We start from the raw sequence: 19,498 nt of genomic DNA, 5'->3' as shown, positions 1-19,498 counted from the left end.
AAGGCTGTTTATATTTATGTCCTTTTCAGGACTTATTCTTCACTGCACAAGTAATGAACTAGGAGAGTGTGTTTCTCTGCATGCTTTACTATTGCTGTTCTGTAACTTGCGAGTTGCAAGAAGGTGGAAGGAAAAGTAGTTCCTGTCCTAAACAACAAATGTCATTTTATTCATTCATTTTTATTTAATTAACACCGCTGCTTAAAGGCAGTGCCTGGTATTGATTGACATGAATTTTTAGAGTAGTTTTTAAAGGAAATGTCTGTTTCTGTATAAGCAGTGAACCGGGTTGTCTTCTTAGATGGTTTGTGCTCACAGACACGTACAATGTATGAACATTACTCAGTATTCCCTTTCAGTCTTTTTTAAACTAAATTAGGCTGCTTTTTATAGCGTCACAATCAACCTCACAGCCTTTTTTTTTCATTCTCAAGAAAGGAGGATTGCTTACACGCCCTCCCCACACCCCACACGTCAAACTGTGACCTAACTTCCTTTTAACGTCGTCTCTTCCTAAATTACTTCCTGTCCTTTCTTGTTTAACACCACAGGCATTGGTAATTCTCAGAGACTGAGATTTCTGGTTAGATTTCTGGCCTATCAGGGCTAAGCTCCTATGCGATGTAATTATAATGCATTGCTCAACCTTAAAAACTTTATTGTTGTGCTGTTGATAGATATTAGATCTTCGCCCTTTCTTCTGCTATCCTAAACATCCGTCACCGTCACTGCCTGTTACAGTACTGTATGTCACAGGTTTGTCTGTCACTGACTGTTTTCCATTACACTCCATCTTAAATTCTTACGTTTGTTTAGTGAGAAACCAGTGTCAAACTAAACCAGCTGATGGAATATTAATGATAAATGAACATAAATACCATTCTAGTTTTTTTCACTTTCCTTTTTGTTATGAGTAGTAAATGTGCAACTAAAATAAAAAGCTAATTTCTTGTCAGATGCTTCAAACCTCTGATATAAAAATCCTTAAAATGCTCTGCTTTTATATAAAAAAAATGTTACATCACTAAATAAGAACACAGAAGACCTTAAAAAGTGTTTGCACCATAATTAATAAAACATTTTATTTTTGAGATTTTTAGCTGCAATGTGTTTCACAGTTATGATGTAAGAGTACAGGAGAAGGAGATGGTTAAGACTTAACGGAGGTTTTACTGTCATAAATGTTTTCTTCTCTCACTCTCTCTCTTTCTCTCTCTCTTTTTTAAACCAATAGTATTTTTCTCACTCAAAAATGGGCTTGTAAGTATTTGTTGAATTATTGGCATTACAGTGTTGACATTTCCAGTGACAGGATGCAACTTGTGTACAAAGAGCTGCTTAACATTTTAGTAAATTACATTTGGTTAATTACACAACCATTGCTCTGTAGGACAGTGATGTTTATGAAAAATGTGTACTAGGGATGGAAATTACTAGTCTCCACCTAATACGATATTATCATGATATCTAGGGGGTATTGTTAAGATTAGATTAATATTGAATTAAGCATCATGGATTTTATTAGTATCCAAATTAGAATTAGTATTCAAATTAGAAATTAAATTCTTCCAATTTTGTTACGATTTAAGATCTTTAACCTGTTGAGCATATGTGGTGTTAGAGTGAGTGGGTTTGTGACTAATTCACTCTCAGATTATGAAAAGAAGGCTGATCTGAGGCTTTTTCAGACCCACAAATTTAAAAAATGTAACTTAAAAAAATGTGTTTCTGTTGGACGATTTTTGAAGTTTGTGCATTCGGCACAGAATCGGTTTTATTCAAGGCTGATCGTCCATGGCTGATCGTGTTACAAACAGACAATTCCGGTCACTGGCTGGTCAACCGGAGCATCTAATTTATATAAAATATTTTTTTTTTATTGATAATTAAATGTAAAAAAAAAAAAAAAAAGGATTTCCCCACCTGTAATGTGTACAGTCAGTCGGATTGTTGTTCTTTATCTCTCATGTGCTGCATGGCTTTGCATGGGGTATGATGTGGCCTTATGGCACCTCAGGCTTTCAGACAACATCAATTTCATAGTTCACAGCGACATGTTTTTATGGTCATATTCACATGTGTGTATACCAATAAATGGAAATCATCCATAAATTACCAGCTGTGTGTATGTCACAGGTGATTTGCATTTGCCGACAACGCCCTCGGAGCTACATAAAAAGGCAAGTTGACAGAGAGGAAAGTGCACGGTGGCTACTGAACAGGCAACAAAAGGAAGAACTTCTTTCTAGAAACATGTCGGAACACTTTTCATGTCTATCAAAATAAAAATAAAAATTATTTAGGAGCATATTCCACATACTACTTGTTTAGGTCTAAAAATTAAACTAAATTATGTCGTCGAATTGTGTCGTCTACCTGGTGCAGTATAAGTGAACTCAAAAGAAAATGCTTTGACCTAAATAAATATATTACTGGTAATCGACAGATTTTCTCTGCTACCGATAGAGGTCAAACCATAAAGCTTTTTAAAACTAACCAGATACTATGGAAAACCGAACCACTGAAGCTAGATTTTGTCCATTTAAAAAAAAAATATATATATCACACTGATCTTTTAATTTAGTTTTTTCCTAAAAGCATCATGTGCTAACATTATCAGTAATATAAATTCTGCCTTTTCCACTGCCACGGCTTATGGTTACCATCTGCACAGACAGTCAACAATTTTTCATCCCGGTTGATGTCCACGCCTTGTTCATCATGATGTGGTGTGATGTGTGATGTGGGTTGGCTTGATGTACCGTACCGTACAAAAGTCTTGAGCCACCCCTCATTTGTTCAATTTAGATTCGATTAAATTACGTTAAAAGATGTAGATTGAATTAAAGAAATGAGAACAAAAATCTCGTCTGTTCCAACCACTTGGCATTCCGCATCACCAGTATACATGTGCTAATCACCGGACTGATGAGGCAATACTTCTGCAAAGTGATTTATGTAATGGTAATTTTGCGAAAAAATACACAAAGGTCTGATTTTTTTTTTTTTTTTTTTTTTTAGAAGAAAACATGAAGAAATGTATTGTATCTATGTGTATACTCGCATAAAATGACATTATTTTGGCAATCTGTACAGAAAACATGATGTCCTTATAAAACATAAGCAGAGCATTCATCTATCTTCTCTGCTCACAGCTCATTAAGTTCATTTGTGTGTTCCGTTAAAAATAATAATAATAATAAATTGCTTCTCAAAATAATGTCTGTGTTTAATAAGCTGCCTCTCTGTGAGGGAAGAAAATCTTTTCATAAGCTATAAAAGTAGAGATTTATTAATAAAGTCATTATAGTGGACTTGGTGGTGTTTTTCAGAATCACATGTAACGACATGAGCACAACCTCTCTGTTTTACTGTTTAAAAGCCACTCTGTGTGTGTGTAACGTCTGGATAGGGCTTAAGTCTGAGTTAATGCTGTTGTGTATGATTTTGGTTTTAACACCTCTTTAGAGCTTAACTAAACTTACTGTACAGCCCATCTGAGTGTGTGTGTGTGTGTGTGTGTCGGGGGCAGGGTGTTTATAGTCAGTACGACTCGGCTAACCTTGTCCTCATTATAAAATTTGGCTGACTATAAATTGTAATTAACAGTTAAAATGTTTTAATTTCTCAAAAAAGTTTAATTCCCAAAAAGGTGGATGCAAAAAAAGTCTACACACCCTTGTTAAAATGCCAGTTTTTTGAGGTAAAAAAAAAAGAAAAGAGAGACAAAGATAAATGAACAACTTAAGTAATGTGGTTTCATAAGTGTCCGCACACTTTTTTAACTGGAAATGAGGCTGTGTCCAGGATTGACCAATCACATTCAAACTCATGTTGAGTAGTGATCATGATGCACTTTCCATCAATCATCAATTAGCCCCAAGTGAAGCTCGGCTGTGTCAGTAGGATTTGCCCGACATTTACTTATTTGCATTTTACAACAACAGCCGCAGTTGGCAAAAAGCTTAAAAAGCTTCAGAGCGATCTCAAGGTGAAAGGTATCAGTCAGGAAAAGAGAAGTAAAAGAATTCCAAAGGCATTAAATATACCATGGAACACAGTGAAGACAGAGATCTGAATGTCCCTTCAGAAACTGCTGAAAAGACAAGAAGGAACCTGGTCAGGGAGGCTGCCAAAATCCCTACAGCAAGATTAAAAGAGTTGCAGGAATTTTTGGCAAGTACTGATTGTGTATTGCGTGTGACAACCATCTTTTTTAATCTTCACATGTCTGGACTATGGGGTACGGTGGCCAGATGGAAGCCTTTTTTTATAAAGAGAAAAAACATCAGAGGCTGGCTAAATTTTGCAAAAGCCTACATCAAGGCTTGGAAACGTACTGTATTCTGGTCTGATGAGACAGAGGTTAAACTTTTTGGCCAAAATTCCAAAAGGTTTGTTTATCACAAAACCGACACAGTACATCACCTGAACGGCACCGTTTCAGCATTATTCTTTGAACTGCGGCCGTAGTAATGTGGAGAGAATTATGAACAGGTCTAAATACTAAATATATATCTGGCAACCTTTAGGAATTTGTCCTGAAGATAAAGAAGAATTTCAGCATGTCATCTTTTAGCATGACACCAACTAAATGCAACAAAACATGAATGACCTAGTCAAGACTCTGAATATAACTGAAAGTATGTTGGGTGATCTGAATACGGCTGTGCACAGGAGATGCCCTTTCAACCTGACAGATCTGGAGCACTTTTACAAGAAAGAATGAGAGAAAAATCAAGTAAAGGTGCGTCATGCTAATAGATTTCTCCCCAAGTCCTCTAATAAAAGTAAGATGCAAATAAATTGAACTTGAAATGTATTTGTCGCAACCATACGCAGGTCCGTGACCTAAAAATCGAAAGCTAGGTTAGAATAGAAAGATTTTGCTACAATAAAAGGAAAATTTTGGATGTGATGGACTAATCTAAAAGTTACAATTAAAAATCATTAAAAGATAAATATATAAAATATATAAATTACACAGAATGTGCCACGTGTAATTGTAAACTGAAGTTTATAAAATCTAAATATTAAAATGTATAGAAATATAAAACAATGTTAGTGTAAGGATGTGTATATTTATGCAATCAAGTTATTAAAAGTTCTTTCTTTACTTTTTTCTTTACTGTTTCTCAGTTGAGTCATTGCTATTCTTTATATGATTTTATATTAAGAATTTATATTATATTATATATTCTTAAATATAAGCGCTATAGCGACTACAGTGAGCAGCAAGCACGAAATGGAAGATTTACTGAAATTTTAAGTTCTTCCGTATGAGAGCACTTAAGCCTCTGATATCAGCTCTCTCGCAGCAAACTGGTGGGAATAAACCCAATTAGCAGTTTAGAGAGAAGTGTGTAAGACGCGACAGCACGGCTATCAACCAGAATAATAATAAAAGCCCTGCACTTACTCACACACACTAGCCGTGTGTGTCACATCAGTGAAAGCTTAATGTGCAGCTTTGTTTTTTTTTTATAATGCTAAGCATCTGATGTCAAATGTTTGTGGTGGCGGGGCGTGGCTGAGTGTCACCTGTGGACAGAGGGGAGCAGGTTGAACCAGCAGGTAACACGTAATGATTTTCACCTCTGCCGTGTTGCCGTGAGTTTAGTTATTTATGACGTTTCTTTGCACTTGCAGAGCAGAAAGCGAGAACCAGAGAGAGTGCTGATCAGTACTGTGCTGAGTGTGTGTGTGTGTTAGTCGCTCAGTTGCTGAAAAGTGTGTGAAGATTATAAATAAAAATACCCACGAAAAGTGTTCCAAGCCTGTCTCTGCTTCCTCATTCAGCAAAAATCTTAAGCGCGATGCATTGTAGCACGTAGTCTGGCAATACCTATTTATGGTACATCGCACACAGACACAACAGTAATCGTATCAAATTTAGATCAGGTGTATCTTTACACTTCTAATATTTGCATGGAAGCAAGATTGTGTGCGATGATTAATTCACTTCAGCTGATTGAGATTATCTTAAATGCTTGCACTTGGGCGATTATGTATTAAGCTTGTGGTCTACGTGGACAAAACAATTAGATGATAAAAGAAATTACTATTAGTACTGCAGAGTACAACGGTGTCCAGGGTGCTCAAAATGACCTTGGTGTACCTCTTAGGAGTAGAAATCGTTTTTTATTATACTTATTAATTATTAATATTAATATTAATGAGTCAAAGTGAACAGCTTTCTCAATTTTTATGAGAATGTAACCCTGTGTGCGCGCACACGTGTATGTGCGCGCGTATGTAAATGCGTGTGTGCATGTGCGTGTATGTACATGTGTGCGTGCGCGTGTATATAATGTGTGCGCATGTATATAATGTGTGTGTTGGTGTGTATATACAGTATGTGTGTGTGTGTGTGTGTGTGTGTGTGTGTGTGTGTGTGTGTGTGTGTTGGCTGAGGTTTAAAAATAATCCAATTCGATTTTTCCTGTTGTGTGACCTCATAAAAGTAGATCTACCCCTTGCCACCCCAGCCTCCCCTCACCCCACCCCCAGCTTGTGTCTCTGAGACGTGTCTGCTGTTCTCTGACAGGAAGTGGCTCAGCAGTAACTCATTTACATATACTTTGAAACCCTGCATTCACATGAGGTGCGAAGTAAAGGGAGTTTAAGTATGAGACGTACATTAGTGTATCTGAGGGGTATTTCAGCCCAGAGTTCTAATCTTTAAATGCAATGTGTTGATTTGCTGTGTGTGTGGAAACTTGAGACATTTTGCAGCAGTGTGTGCTTAGTAGATATATCTTCATTAGATAGCCTTACTTAGCTGTCACTTTAAAGGTTGAAATTATATTTATTTAAGTTTTTTTTTTTAACTGATAAAAAAACGTTTTTTCTTTTTCCAAAACAACTGCATGCATTCAGAAATTATCTAAATCTGGCATACCTTACAAATGACTTTTTTGTGGTCAGTGTCTGATTTACCCAAACCACATCCAAACATCCTCAATGATATACAGTTTACTCACCCGTCGCTTTATTAGCAATGCCTGCACAGTTATCTAAAATCATGTAATTAAAAAATAGGCAGATATGTGACTGGATCTTCAGTTAACGTTCATATTCAGCATCGCAACGAGAGAATAGAATGTGATTTCTCTGACTTTCAGAAAATAAAGAGACGGTCCCTAGAGATTGCACAGAATCATGCGAAAAACAAAAACATCCTGTATCACGAGTCAGCAGACTGAAACACCTTGTTGATGAAAAAGATCTGAGGAGAACGACCGAGACCATGGAGACCAGAAAAGCATCTCAGACCGCACAGCACATCGAACGTTGAGGTAAATTGGGGCGGGCTCGAACAGCAGACGACCGCATTGGGTATCACTCCTGCCAGCCAAGAACAGGAATCCAAGGCTGTCATAAACGCACGTTAGATGAGATCTACAGCTTGTCTGGACTCAAACCAGTACACTGAGTACCAACAGAGATGACATTGTTCATTCTTCACTCTGATCTTTGATGTGCATTTTTATTAACTGAAGTTCTTGACCTTCTGTATCTGCATGGATGTTTTTTTAATTTAATTTAATATTACATTGAGCTGGTGCGTCACAATTGGCTAGATATAAGTATATCTCTTTACTGCTAAAAAAAAAAAAATGCCATTTTCCACATTGCTGATATAAACGACATAGGACAATCAGTGGACCTTTTTAAAAAAAAATTCTTCGTTATGTGTGACCATATCACACAGCCCTAGTCACTAAGCATTTAATGTTTATATCACAACAACAAAATGTGACTCACTCACTGCGTACTGATACACCCTGGTCAAACAGATGTTCTTTCTAATATTGTTTCTTCAATATTTGCTGCATTTCTGTGCCGGACATGTTTTCAGATATATTCCAAACCTACAAACTCGAATTTCTTGGTCGGAAAATATAATATTTGATAGCTCTGCTGTACTGTTAGGTGGTATTGTACACAGCACTGGGCAAAAGTATTAAGACTGCGTGTGCCACGTGTTATAGTTCTTCCTGTGCACAAAACTGGTGATGTCACTCATTAGTTTGAGTTGTGCTCAGCGAGTAAAATCATCTGGTTTCTTTAATGGATGGAACAAATGTATAGCAGAACGGTTACTTTTTCTAAAGCCGTGGTGTCGACCTTTGCGCAAAAATGGCTGAAACTAGGGAATTCTCCCTAGTTTATGAATTATGAACTTCTGTGGCAGATTAATGTACACAATCTTCAGGAAGCAATTAAACAGGCTCAGACAAGCGTGTGACACCAGAGTGCTGCAGACGTCTTTTTGACTTTATGCCCAGCCAGATACAGCAGGTTTGGAAGAATAAATAACTTCATACTAAATATTGATTGTTTGTTAGCCTTTTCATCACATAGAATAACAAATTATTCTTATTATCCTGACTGTCATTATAAAATATTGGGAAAATCATTAAAACATTGACTTTCACTTTTGGCCTTCACTGTACCCCGTTTTTTTTCTGTGACACTCTGATTAAACGTTACTTCACTTTGTTGCATATTATATTTACACTTCGAGGAACAGCTGTGGGTTTAAGCCTCATTGCAAAGCCAATCACCTCATCATCTCCTCTCAGTGCTGTAACAGGGAGCGGCTTTATCTTTATTTTATTAATTATTATTATTATTATTATTTTATTATTATTTATTTATTTTTTGCAATCGAGTCATTTTTGCAATAAAAACTTTTATCAATTTCACAACTGGGTCTGGGTCTTAGAAGCCTGCTGTTTTAAAAGCTTTCTGGCAAAATATCTTCATGGTTGTACCAGGTGGCTTATGTTAAAGACAGCATGTGGCAATTAGCAAATAGCCAAAAAAATCTGCTAGTTTTCTACAAAAATCTGCTAGTTTTCTACATAAAACGCCCCCCATCCCCCGCCCCCCCAACAAGCAACTCTAGAAAACTAATTTTGGCAGTGCTTTTGTAAAAAATGACTCTTCATTTCGTTGAATGAGTAACCTGTAGAATGGTTTTATATATAAATAAAACAAAAAATAAAGATATTATATTAAATATAATAATATATATTAAAAAGCTTGCAGCAGCCTAATTTCCCCTCTCTCTGTTCCAACCACTTAGCATTGTGGCATTATCACCTGCCTCATTATCTGTCATCATCTGCACCTGATTCTTACTGGTTCATGCCTTCAGTCAGATGGGTTTTTATGCATGGAAGATTTATAGTTCATTGTGTGGATTATCGAACAAAAAACATTTATGTTAAACTGGTCAGGTACGGGGAACTAGAAAACAAAAACTTTCAGAAAGTGAGAGCCATAATGGTCGTTCAGGAAGCCTGAAAATCTTTTTCTCAACACTACATTACAAGAAAGTCTCAATTTTTTATATTTTTTTGGAAATAACATATAAAGAATTGAGGGATGGCACAAAACTTTTTGCACAGTACTGAATGTAACAATCATTCTGCAAATTCTTAACACCTGCAAAACATGGTGACTTATGTAGTTTACTCCTTGTTATCTTGCAGGTGCAGTTTCAAAAACTCCAGCAGCTCCGTTTGTCTCAGAACCGGGCCCAGTACTACGGCGGTTCTTTGCCCAACGTCAACCAGATCGGCAATGCCAGCACTGATTTCCAGGTAAAATGGCCTGTACTGTCTACTTTATCCTGGTCAAAGGAGTCAAGCAAGATGTTTTTTATTAAGGAGAAGATAAACTTTGATTGTATCCTCACTACATTAAAATAAATGTTGTTCAGAGATGGTAATTGCAAACCTCGGTCATGTAAAGAAACAAAGAATGTTTCCTTTTTTCCTCCCCCTTTCCACTTAGATCACAGTTGGTCTTCTTGATCAGTAGATGGGCAGTCTGGGTTATAAACCTGATATGGCGTCATGCTCCAAGAGCTGAACAACTGTCTCTGTTTAGATTCCCCTAGGAGAATAAGTGTTGTGTGCCTCCAAGTAAAAGTGCTCTTGTTGCAGTGAATAAAGCTTCTTTTAAGGAATCGGATACTGATCCCTAGGTTTTTTGTCTGCCATCAGAAACTGAATCCAGTGAGGTAAATTTGTGCTTTGCAGAGTCACTTGGGTGAAAAAATGAGACCAAATGGTTGCATATCTCCTTTTGCACGCTTAGTTTTTTTTATCAATAAGTAATGATGCACAGATACTATTGGTAATGATCTTCAGATCACTTGGAGGGAATGGGTTTAACAAAGATCCTTCTGACTCATCCTCGTCCTCTTCACCTCCCCATGCATCTGTACTGTCTAAGCCCTAAGTTCACACTGCTGCAGAATACTGTTTTCTATACTTTGCTCCTTTTTCCTCCTCCACCATTCATACTAATATAACTAATACTGATGTATGTGTCGAAACACACTGGTGGCATGGACATAAAGTGGAAGGTTAAAATCCAGACCTGTAGCATTTTTTAGTTCATTTTGTTCCATCTACAAAGTAATGAAAAAAACAAAAAACAAAACATGTTTGTCTTTTGTTTGTTAGCTAACTCGCCATATAACTGTGATGCTTATTTACCGAATAAGCCTGTATGCAAATACTTTTATATGCAATAACCCTAAGCAGAACAAAAAAACTTTTAGAAATTGATACACGGGGTAGTTTGTAAGAACGGTAGCGCTGATGAATTACTTGTCTAAATTGTGAACCCGGAAATGCACTTTCACATAAATCAGAAGCATTGTTTTAGCTGTTTATTATAAACAAGATAAACCTACTTTAACTGGAAACCAGTATTAATAAAAGTCAAATATTTGACAAACATTAACACGGGCTACATCCATTTGCCTTTCACATTGAGCACTGCAGCGTATTTTATCTGTAAAACAAATAAAGTAATTTTTTTACTTTAAATTTAAAGCTTTAAATTAAAAGCACTCACTCACACTACCAGCAATCCGGTAACGCCACTTAACCTAATCTTTGGGTACCCAAAAGAAAACCCACTAAGCTCGGAGGAGAACATGCAAACTGTAGACACACACGAGGCAGGAATCGAACCCTCGACCCTGGAGAATTGTGGCCACAGTGTTACACACTACGCCACTCTGTTGCCCACTAGTCTCTATAATGACTCTGCTCCATAAAAAAGCACAATGTTGCTAATATTGTTTAATCAAAAACTGTTGGGAAAAGTTGCTCTATAAATATGAATGATGTTTTTGTGTAGTATTTAGTCCAGCAGGATGTGATGTAAGATCCAGCCTTTATGTTCATGTAAGCTAGGTTAGTTGGACAGACTCTGAGCTTTCTTCGAGGTGTTTTTTGAAGGTAAAATCCTTTCATCCAGACAGGTTTAGTAGCTGGTTAGTACACTGTGATGTCTCAGCTTTACATCTTTTCATTTAAAATTGTATAATAATTGTATTCCGGTACAACCCAATTTTCAACATAACTCATTTAAAAGAAAAAAATATTTTTGCTCACAACTGATGCTGTGTGTGTATGTGTGTGTGTGTGTGTGTGTGTGTGGCCATGTTGATTAGTTGTCACTTGCTGTAATTGGGGTTGAGGTGAATATCTTTAGAATAAGATATTCTGAATTGAGAAGGGTTGTTTTCCTGCGCAAAAAACAAGACTGACCAGTAGCCCCTTTCTACCAGCAAATCCTTCTTGTCCTCAAAGCAAAAGCCGGCTTTCATTCTGCACATGCAGTTTGCTTTGTTCCAAAACCAATAAGTGGTGGTGGTGTTATCTCAATGAAATATTGAAGCTCCCAAACACTTGACATCAACTCAAACAGCTTATTTTAACTGTGACCACTAAAAAATGTAAACAGTGGTTTGAAAGTTTTTGGTCAAAAGGCAAAGAAAATAAAATATTGTAATGAATAAAAGGTTTTAAAAGGGCCAAAACTGGACAAAAGAAGACAAAAAAATGTCATCCAAGCAGATATACACTCGAAATAAAGGTTTTCAAAGAGCTTAAATGCATTTAAATGTTTATCTTTATTGTAATAAACAAAATTAAACAAATTGTTGGTTACTGAGAATGTTTGCTCACTTTTGACCTCGGGTCAGTTGGGTCTATGTCTTCTTTCGCTAAAAAGAAGACGACACTGGTGGTGGATATCTATTTGTACGTTGGCGAGTCGAACTTTATCCACACTCAAGTGCACAAAAGCAAGTCCTTTTTCTTCAAGACTACTGTCTCCCCAGTCACTGCTGTGAAGGTGTGAAACGTCTTACATCGGTTCATTTGTAACTGCGTTGCGACTGAAAATGGATACGGTAAAAAAGTTTCATAAAGAGAATCATTACTGGTGATAAGACATGGATTCATCACTGCGAGTCCGAGCATACACAGCAGAATAAGGAACAGAAACATCCTCAATCAAAAGTCAACCATCAGCTGGAGAATTGATGCTTACAGTTTTCTGGGAATCTCAAAGCCAATGTTGGAACGTTATCAGAAAAAGGTTTAACAGTTTTATTACATTGAGAAGTGTATTTAAAAAGTTTAAAATTTTAAAGCATTTTAAACAGAGGATCTTGAATGACAATGCATGTCCGCACACTTAACCCAAACCTCATCCTCCCTATAATCCTGAACTTGCTGCATTGGATTTGGTCCCCTGAAAGAAGCAGTCTACGAGGACAAAGATTCACTTCTGATGAAGAATTGAGGACAGCGGTGCATTCATGGCACGCTGCTCCCCTTTATACTTTTTTTTTTTTTTTTTTATTTCCATAGGGGGAATTTAAAAGCTTGTTGAAAGAAGGGCTAGGTGTATTAAAAAGCAAGGAGAGTCTCTTCTTATTTTTTTTTTGTAATTAATAGTTAACTTTCCATAAAACATTCTAAAACATTCTATAGCCAGAGTGCGGACAATTTGATAATTTTGAAGAAAACTAAGTAACGGTGTAAGAAATGTGTTTCTTGTAGAAGCTGTACAATACAGTTTGTGCTCTTGGTTAAGAACCTTTGGTTATTGAAGACTGATGCATCCAGAATGTTAAAAAATCTGACTGGTAAAGCATAGTTTCTGCAGTTTCAGCACTGTGTGTGTGTCTGTGTCTGTGTGTGTGAGAGAGAGAGAGGGAAATGTTGCTGTGAGCACCACGGGCATTCCGCAGAGAACAGTATTGGCTCCGTGTTTGTTTACCCTGGACACCTCAGACTTTAGGTACAACACTGAGTCATCTCATCCACACAGTTTCTCTGATGACACAGCTGTAATGGGATGCAGCAGCTCAGCACGGGGATAAACACGCAGCCGTGGTTAAGTCTATGGTGCATTTCAGGAAGAGCACGCCCCTACAGTCTCGTGCAGTGATGACAGGATTTTTTTCATGATTTTCTACCTAATTTATTCGTATCCATTTCCTCCCTGTCACGAGGGGGCTCCACATTAAGGACTTTACCCCACTATATATTACTTACCCCACTCAGACGGGAGGGCCGAAGACTATCACGTGTTTCCTTCAAACCACGTGACGCCAGCTAACCGCATCTTTTCGAACTGCTCGCTCATGCATCGTTGGGGGCGTAACACACTTGGAGGACAGCGCTATCCGCTCCTTGCGCTTGCGCAAGCTCACAGACGCCCCTCATTAGTTGTAGAGCTGTGATTAATGTGGGAACACGAAGTACCTCTCATCCCTCCCCTCTGAGAGAGCTCGGCCAATCAGCTCTCTCTAGACCTCCGGCTGCGAGAGGTCTGTGATAAATTTTTAATCAGATTTGAGCGGACTTAAGTTTTGAGGATGGTCATGCTGTTTGGTGCGAAACTCTGGAGACAGTAGCAGACTCGTTGGACATTGTGTGAACTCGAGGCTGAATTGGATAATAATTGTCTTGGCCTGCAAACCATCTTCAAAAAACAGAGGAGATGCTTCGGAATCAGACGGAGACAAATGCTAATGCATGATGGCTATTCAGTTCTTTAAATAATAGTCTCCTAATATCAGTCTCAAAAGTGATTTTATTTATTCACTAGTACGATTTATTGATTTCCATATTCTGTAGGTATATAACATTTACAATGTTTTTATTTACTCACAATATAATTTACCTATTTTTATTCCCATCCTTTTTGGATTGTGAACCATATATTGTTTGCTTCGAATTTATGTAGCATTTAATAACGTTTAAGCCTTTCTATATTATATTAACAAAAATCTTTTGTTCCTCTTTAGGGTACCTTCCCCTCTGGTCTGGACTCTGTGAGAGGGACCAGGCACCACGGTCTGGTAGAGAGAGCCGTCCAAAGAGACCGCAACCGCATCAATTCACCCCACCGCAGACCTATTGACAAACACGGACGGCAGATATCCTTTACACGCAATTCGTGACCGGTGTCTCGTTATACTCAACTGTAGTGCAAAGTATTAACAACTACAAAACAGAAATAAAGGAAAATGTACAGAAAGCTTCATCAATGTTTATATATATATATATATATATATATATATGTATATATGTATATATGTGTATATGTATATATGTGTGTGTATATATATATATATATATATATGTGTATATATATATAGTTCTTGTATTTTGGAAACTTTTGAAACCAGGGAATAAGTTCAGTTTTCTAGACATGACCAGAATTTACATGCACATTTGTGTGTGTGAGCAAGTGGTTATATGCATGAGCGCATGTTGACCTTTGTTCATGTGGGCAGCTGTTTTTACAGCCGTAGGGTCAATCCTGGTCCTGACTGTACTGTATCTTGCTGTTCAGTGCTCTTAGAAGTGTGGTGATGCTGCTGTGGGTGTGTGTTTTATGCTTCAATGTGTTGAGGGCCTTTTTTTTTTTTTTTTTTTTTTTTACAAATGTAGGATTTGGGGTTAGTCCAAAGTAACAGTTGGACTTGAGGTCTGACCATTTGACAAAGATTTATGATAAGTTTGTAGTTATTCTGGTTATGTTATTTTAAAATCCATTCAGTTATGGGTTTTATTTATCTTTGGGATCTTTTATCCTTTTTCTTTTAAATCTTTTACTTATTCCGTAGTATTGTCTATTTATAGGAGTAACTATTCTAAACAGCAGTGCAAAATTTACATTAGTTAAAAATTTTCTTCATTGGAAGGCAACTTAAGCTTTCTCTTATTATTTCATGTAGATTATAAAGTAAATGAAACCGATAGAACAACCTAGACACAACTAAAAAGCAAATCTTTTGCATTGCTCATACACATCGAAATGCGTAAATGAATAACAATGAATTAATGAATAACAAATCGAAACACACACATCATCACATCAGTTAATTTGTATTTGGCAAGACAGTCATAGGTGTTCATTAGTAGTGAGTGCAGGCATATCTTTTTATTATATTATGAAGAATAAGTCGTTCAGTGTCAGCCCGCTTGCAAGGAGCGGTAGAATAATTTCGTAGCTGTGAACCACTCTTTTTTTTTTCTCTCTCTCTTTTAATTATTATTTTTGTTAGAACTATTTTAGCTTTTTTATTCTCTGCAGGCTCAAGGCTCAAGCTTTTTGAAGTCTTCTGCTACACGTGGTTGAGTGAGGGTCGACTTAACAGATTGATTCTGCCTCTGCAGATAACTGTTTATACTCTGATTATTCACACTATCGCAAATATGACGTCTTTGAAAGGGACTTGGTGATATTGCCGGACTGACGATGGCGTCAACATGTGGCTGTCGACTCCTGTATTTTGCATCATCGTAACAGATTTCCCCCCGTTTGTGATTCATCATTAAAAACTATGCATAGCAATTTAATCATTCACAACCAATAGTGTAAAAAAGACCTTCGCTGGCAGCAGCAATCCCCAAAAAAACTCCACACAGTCAGTATTTTCTCTGTCGCTGCGTTCAAACTATTAAAACTTTTGCTATTTTACGATTAAGCAGTTTAAGTATTATGTGGTTGAAATGTGGTCAGTTTTTGATTTAGAATCTGACGAAAAAAAATAAACCTCCTAAATCTTCCCTCAAATTTTGCAAGATTATTGCTTCTTGTTTAAAGTTTATACGTGTTATGGGCTGAAGTGTGTAACGTAAGATTGGCAGGAAATAAGATCATCTCTTTGTACTGTATGAGACATGACAGTATCAGTGTCAGTACACAATATGACAGTATCAGTATCAGTACACAATAATCAGTGACAAAGCATCTGTGTGTTTGTTTAATACTTTTGTAGTTTAACACCTGTAACAAACTGTTTGAAACACGTCTGTACATTAGCGCTGTGAAAACAGATTGAACGGGAAATAACCATGCCCAAAATTTTAATTGAATCAAATTAACAGTCTACCGTTGAGTCACAGCTTTAGTGCTGTCAAGTGAAGGAGAAAGTAAGACAAAATTTCTTTTTTAAACTGAAAGTGCAGCCTTTTTTTCTTTGTTGGATAAAAGTACATATAAGAAATTCATGTTAGACAACTATAAGCATAATATTAGGTCAAATATTTATTAATAAATTTAATTGCACATTTCCAGTATGAACTTGAGATTTCTTAATGCAGTATCTGTATCGTTTCTGAGTTTGTACCGTCCCATCTGAAAATATTTTTACAGCAAGGTCAGTTCTTTAGTTTTTTGCCATATACCAAAACATTTGGGTTTGAGGACAATGACTTGGGTTTTGTGTTAAATGATTTTGGATCAGAATAACAGCTTTTGTTTTCTGACATCTAGATGTGTTGAAATGTGTCTGTCATCAGCTGCAGTTGTTGTTTATATGCTGATCAGTTGGAAGTTTGTTAGTACACGACTGGTTTCTTACTTTTTTCAGGGCATTCCAAATCAATGAATTGGCTAGGCCTAATGTTGGAACAATGGCACTGATAGATTTTTCTGAACTTCAAAAGTGCCTGCTTTTCTCTTATAGACAGCTCACTGATCACAATGTAAAAATATAAAGAGCAAAATAAAAACAAAGGAATGAAGGGTGTTAAACAACATAGAACATTGTATGTCGTTTTATTATCCTTTTACAAATGTAGTCTTCACACGTTCAACACTGAGCTTAAACTAGGAGTATACATTTAAAGTTATTTGGTGTTTAAATAATCAGTCTTGCAGGCCTTATGTGGACAACGAGAAACACCTGTCAGTCCAAAATGTGTTCCAAAAGTTTTGATCACTGGAAAAATGTGTGGGTAAAAAAACAAACAAACATAGTGTTCTATGTTGTTTAACACCCTTCATTACTTTATATTTTGCTCTTTTCAATTCTTGTATTTTTAACGTATTGAGGAAAAGTTCTGGTAATAAAAGCTGATCTGTTATCTCACATTCATCTCTTGATTTCAAATCCAAATGTCTGCAGTGTATAGAAAACTAACAAATTGCTACTTGATGTTTCATTCTTTTCAATGTGAACTGAGAAAGAGAGCATGATGTCATAGGGATTTCAGATGTTGCTGAATCAAGGCGATCTCATGCTACAAGCCAACGTTAGTCTTTAAGGAGTTTCAGAAAATGGCCTTTTATGTTTGTACCTACTTACTATAAAAACTGACAGACCATTTCTTTTCTTCTGCTTCTATGAAGCTGTTATTTTATGCTTTATATCATTTTATTTGAGTGATCCAAATGATCTGTTATAATGGATAAATTTCACTTAGTATGCTAGTATACTTTTTACTATAGTGAAAAAAGTAAGTGTTCTGTTGATATCAAGAGATCTGTGAAACAAATAAGAAACATTTCAAAATGAGTGCATAATGTGGGAAATTAAAAATAATTATTACCCTTTAATCGAGCCCTACATCTCAAAAATCCTAGGATAAATTATTTTATCCTTTTTCAGCAACATTTTAATTTTGCAAAAGTGGAGTGGATTAGGTTCTCAAGAGCAAATTTGCCAGATGGCTCTTAGAGTGTTGGCTCAGCTTTCCCCCCCCAAAAAATCCTTTTAACTGTATGTGCCAAGCTTAAGCAAGCCGTGTTACGCTCCACCCACCCGTCATAATAAGCGCTAGCCAGACCGGTGCAAACACTGGATAGGGTGCCATATGTGTCTTGAAAGTTGAGTTGCATTTTTTATTATTATTTTTTTTTTAAGATGAACCAGAATGACTTGAATATTCTGGTTTATTGTCAAAGAAAGTGAGAACGTTAGCGGTCAGGTCGGGGTTTGCTGGTGGTCGTTCATGCGGCGTCATGCCTCGGGTCAGCTGAATACGTTGGCGCTGTGGTATTCGTACTGCAGGGGAGAACGTAGTCTCCCCAGAGCAAAAGTGATGACTCGGCCCATCATGCTCCAGCAGATGTTAAACAGAACGAGCCAGACTCACTCCTGCTCTGTTTCTCCTTTCCCGCCTCTCTCTGACAGGAGATTTGGCACAAAAGCTCATGACAAGTCAGTATTGTTAACACCGCTCTAAGCAGCAGCTGAAGGAACCATGTTTACTTAAGATGTTCTTCATAATCTCTCAATGCTTACTTCACTCTGTCATTTGTCATCTTTGTGTTTTAAAACCAAACCTTAAAATATTAAAGCAATCTGTTAGTGATTTTCATTGCATGGATGCTGTTTTGGAAGGTCTAATGTTCACTTATTTATTTTTTTAAATGTTCTGTTTTTTTTTTTTGTTGTTGTTTTTTCCTTGACTAAATCACGCAGAGAGTTCTCCTTACGGGGCAGTGTACCTGTCGCCTCCCCCAGACAACAGCTGGAGAAGGTGAGTTCTGCGTGTCCTACCACCCGAAGCTACACGCAAATAGGAGGAGGAGAAAAAGAAAAAAATTCCTAAAAGCAGTCATACGTTGAGGTGTGGTTTAGAATGTCACGCAGGTGGAATGTAAGTGAGTTTTGCGTGCTCTACCCTGGCTAATAGCTCATATACAATAGCAATTAGGGTTTTAGTTTCATTTCGCCTGAAGGAAAACCCGCTTCACGGTTCACCGCTTCTGTTTTGGTAACAGAACAAATGACACAATGGCACACTTCACTAGAGGTCTCAGTTATGTTTCTGTCTGTTGCACGACACGACATAACAGAGCTTAGCAACTAGCTGTGTTTCTTCCATCAAGATTAAAATCTCAGAAAATAAACACCAACAAGTCTGCCTTGCACATGTCTTACGAAACCCCCGCCCTCAGTTCTCACTAAACCGTAATTAAAAGAGGGTTTTTTTCCCCTCCCTCTCTGTCTAGTACCGAGGTAATGGCAGCCCTTAATAAATGGCCTGAAGCAGCTCCTCCTTAGGCACAGTCATGATTTGCATGTTAGCGTGATCTGGCTTCCAGCCAGCATGGCTTCTTCCCAATAGCAGTTCCGCCATGACCTACCTGACACACTGTACTCGCAGTGTAAAACTGAATGAGTCCACGCCCTCTGTCAGTGTTTACACCTGAGAACAGGTTGGCTGGAGCAGCTTTAAGCCCGACCTTCTGTTCCACGAATGCTGTGACGGCCATATGCTACACTACATGTACGTGCTGACATGAGAAGCTGCAGCTCCAAACATGATCTAGAATAGCTTTTGTGAAACTATTATTTATTTAATTTGGTATTACAGTAATAATTAGTCCTAACAATTGGTTAGTTTGTTTGGAAAAACAAGCTTTT

The 19,498-nt window shown here is 37.1% G+C and overlaps 1 protein-coding gene across 5 annotated transcripts in view; it reads left to right on the top strand.

The window, feature by feature from the left end:
- crtc3 (CREB regulated transcription coactivator 3) overlaps positions 1–19,498 on the top strand; it is a 45,392-nt gene that overhangs the window by 2,492 nt on the left and 23,402 nt on the right. For all 5 annotated transcript variants that reach the window (XM_053491778.1, XM_053491777.1, XM_053491776.1 and 2 more), the window contains exons 2-4: positions 9,504–9,614; positions 14,138–14,269; positions 18,547–18,608. In XM_053491778.1, the coding sequence (XP_053347753.1) occupies positions 9,504–9,614; positions 14,138–14,269; positions 18,547–18,608 (305 nt within the window). The remainder of the gene's footprint in view (positions 1–9,503; positions 9,615–14,137; positions 14,270–18,546; positions 18,609–19,498) is intronic.

Source organism: Clarias gariepinus, chromosome 3, assembly GCF_024256425.1.
Source record: "Clarias gariepinus isolate MV-2021 ecotype Netherlands chromosome 3, CGAR_prim_01v2, whole genome shotgun sequence".
NCBI lineage: Eukaryota > Metazoa > Chordata > Actinopteri > Siluriformes > Clariidae > Clarias > Clarias gariepinus.
This window is presented reverse-complemented; position numbering and strand designations above follow the sequence as displayed.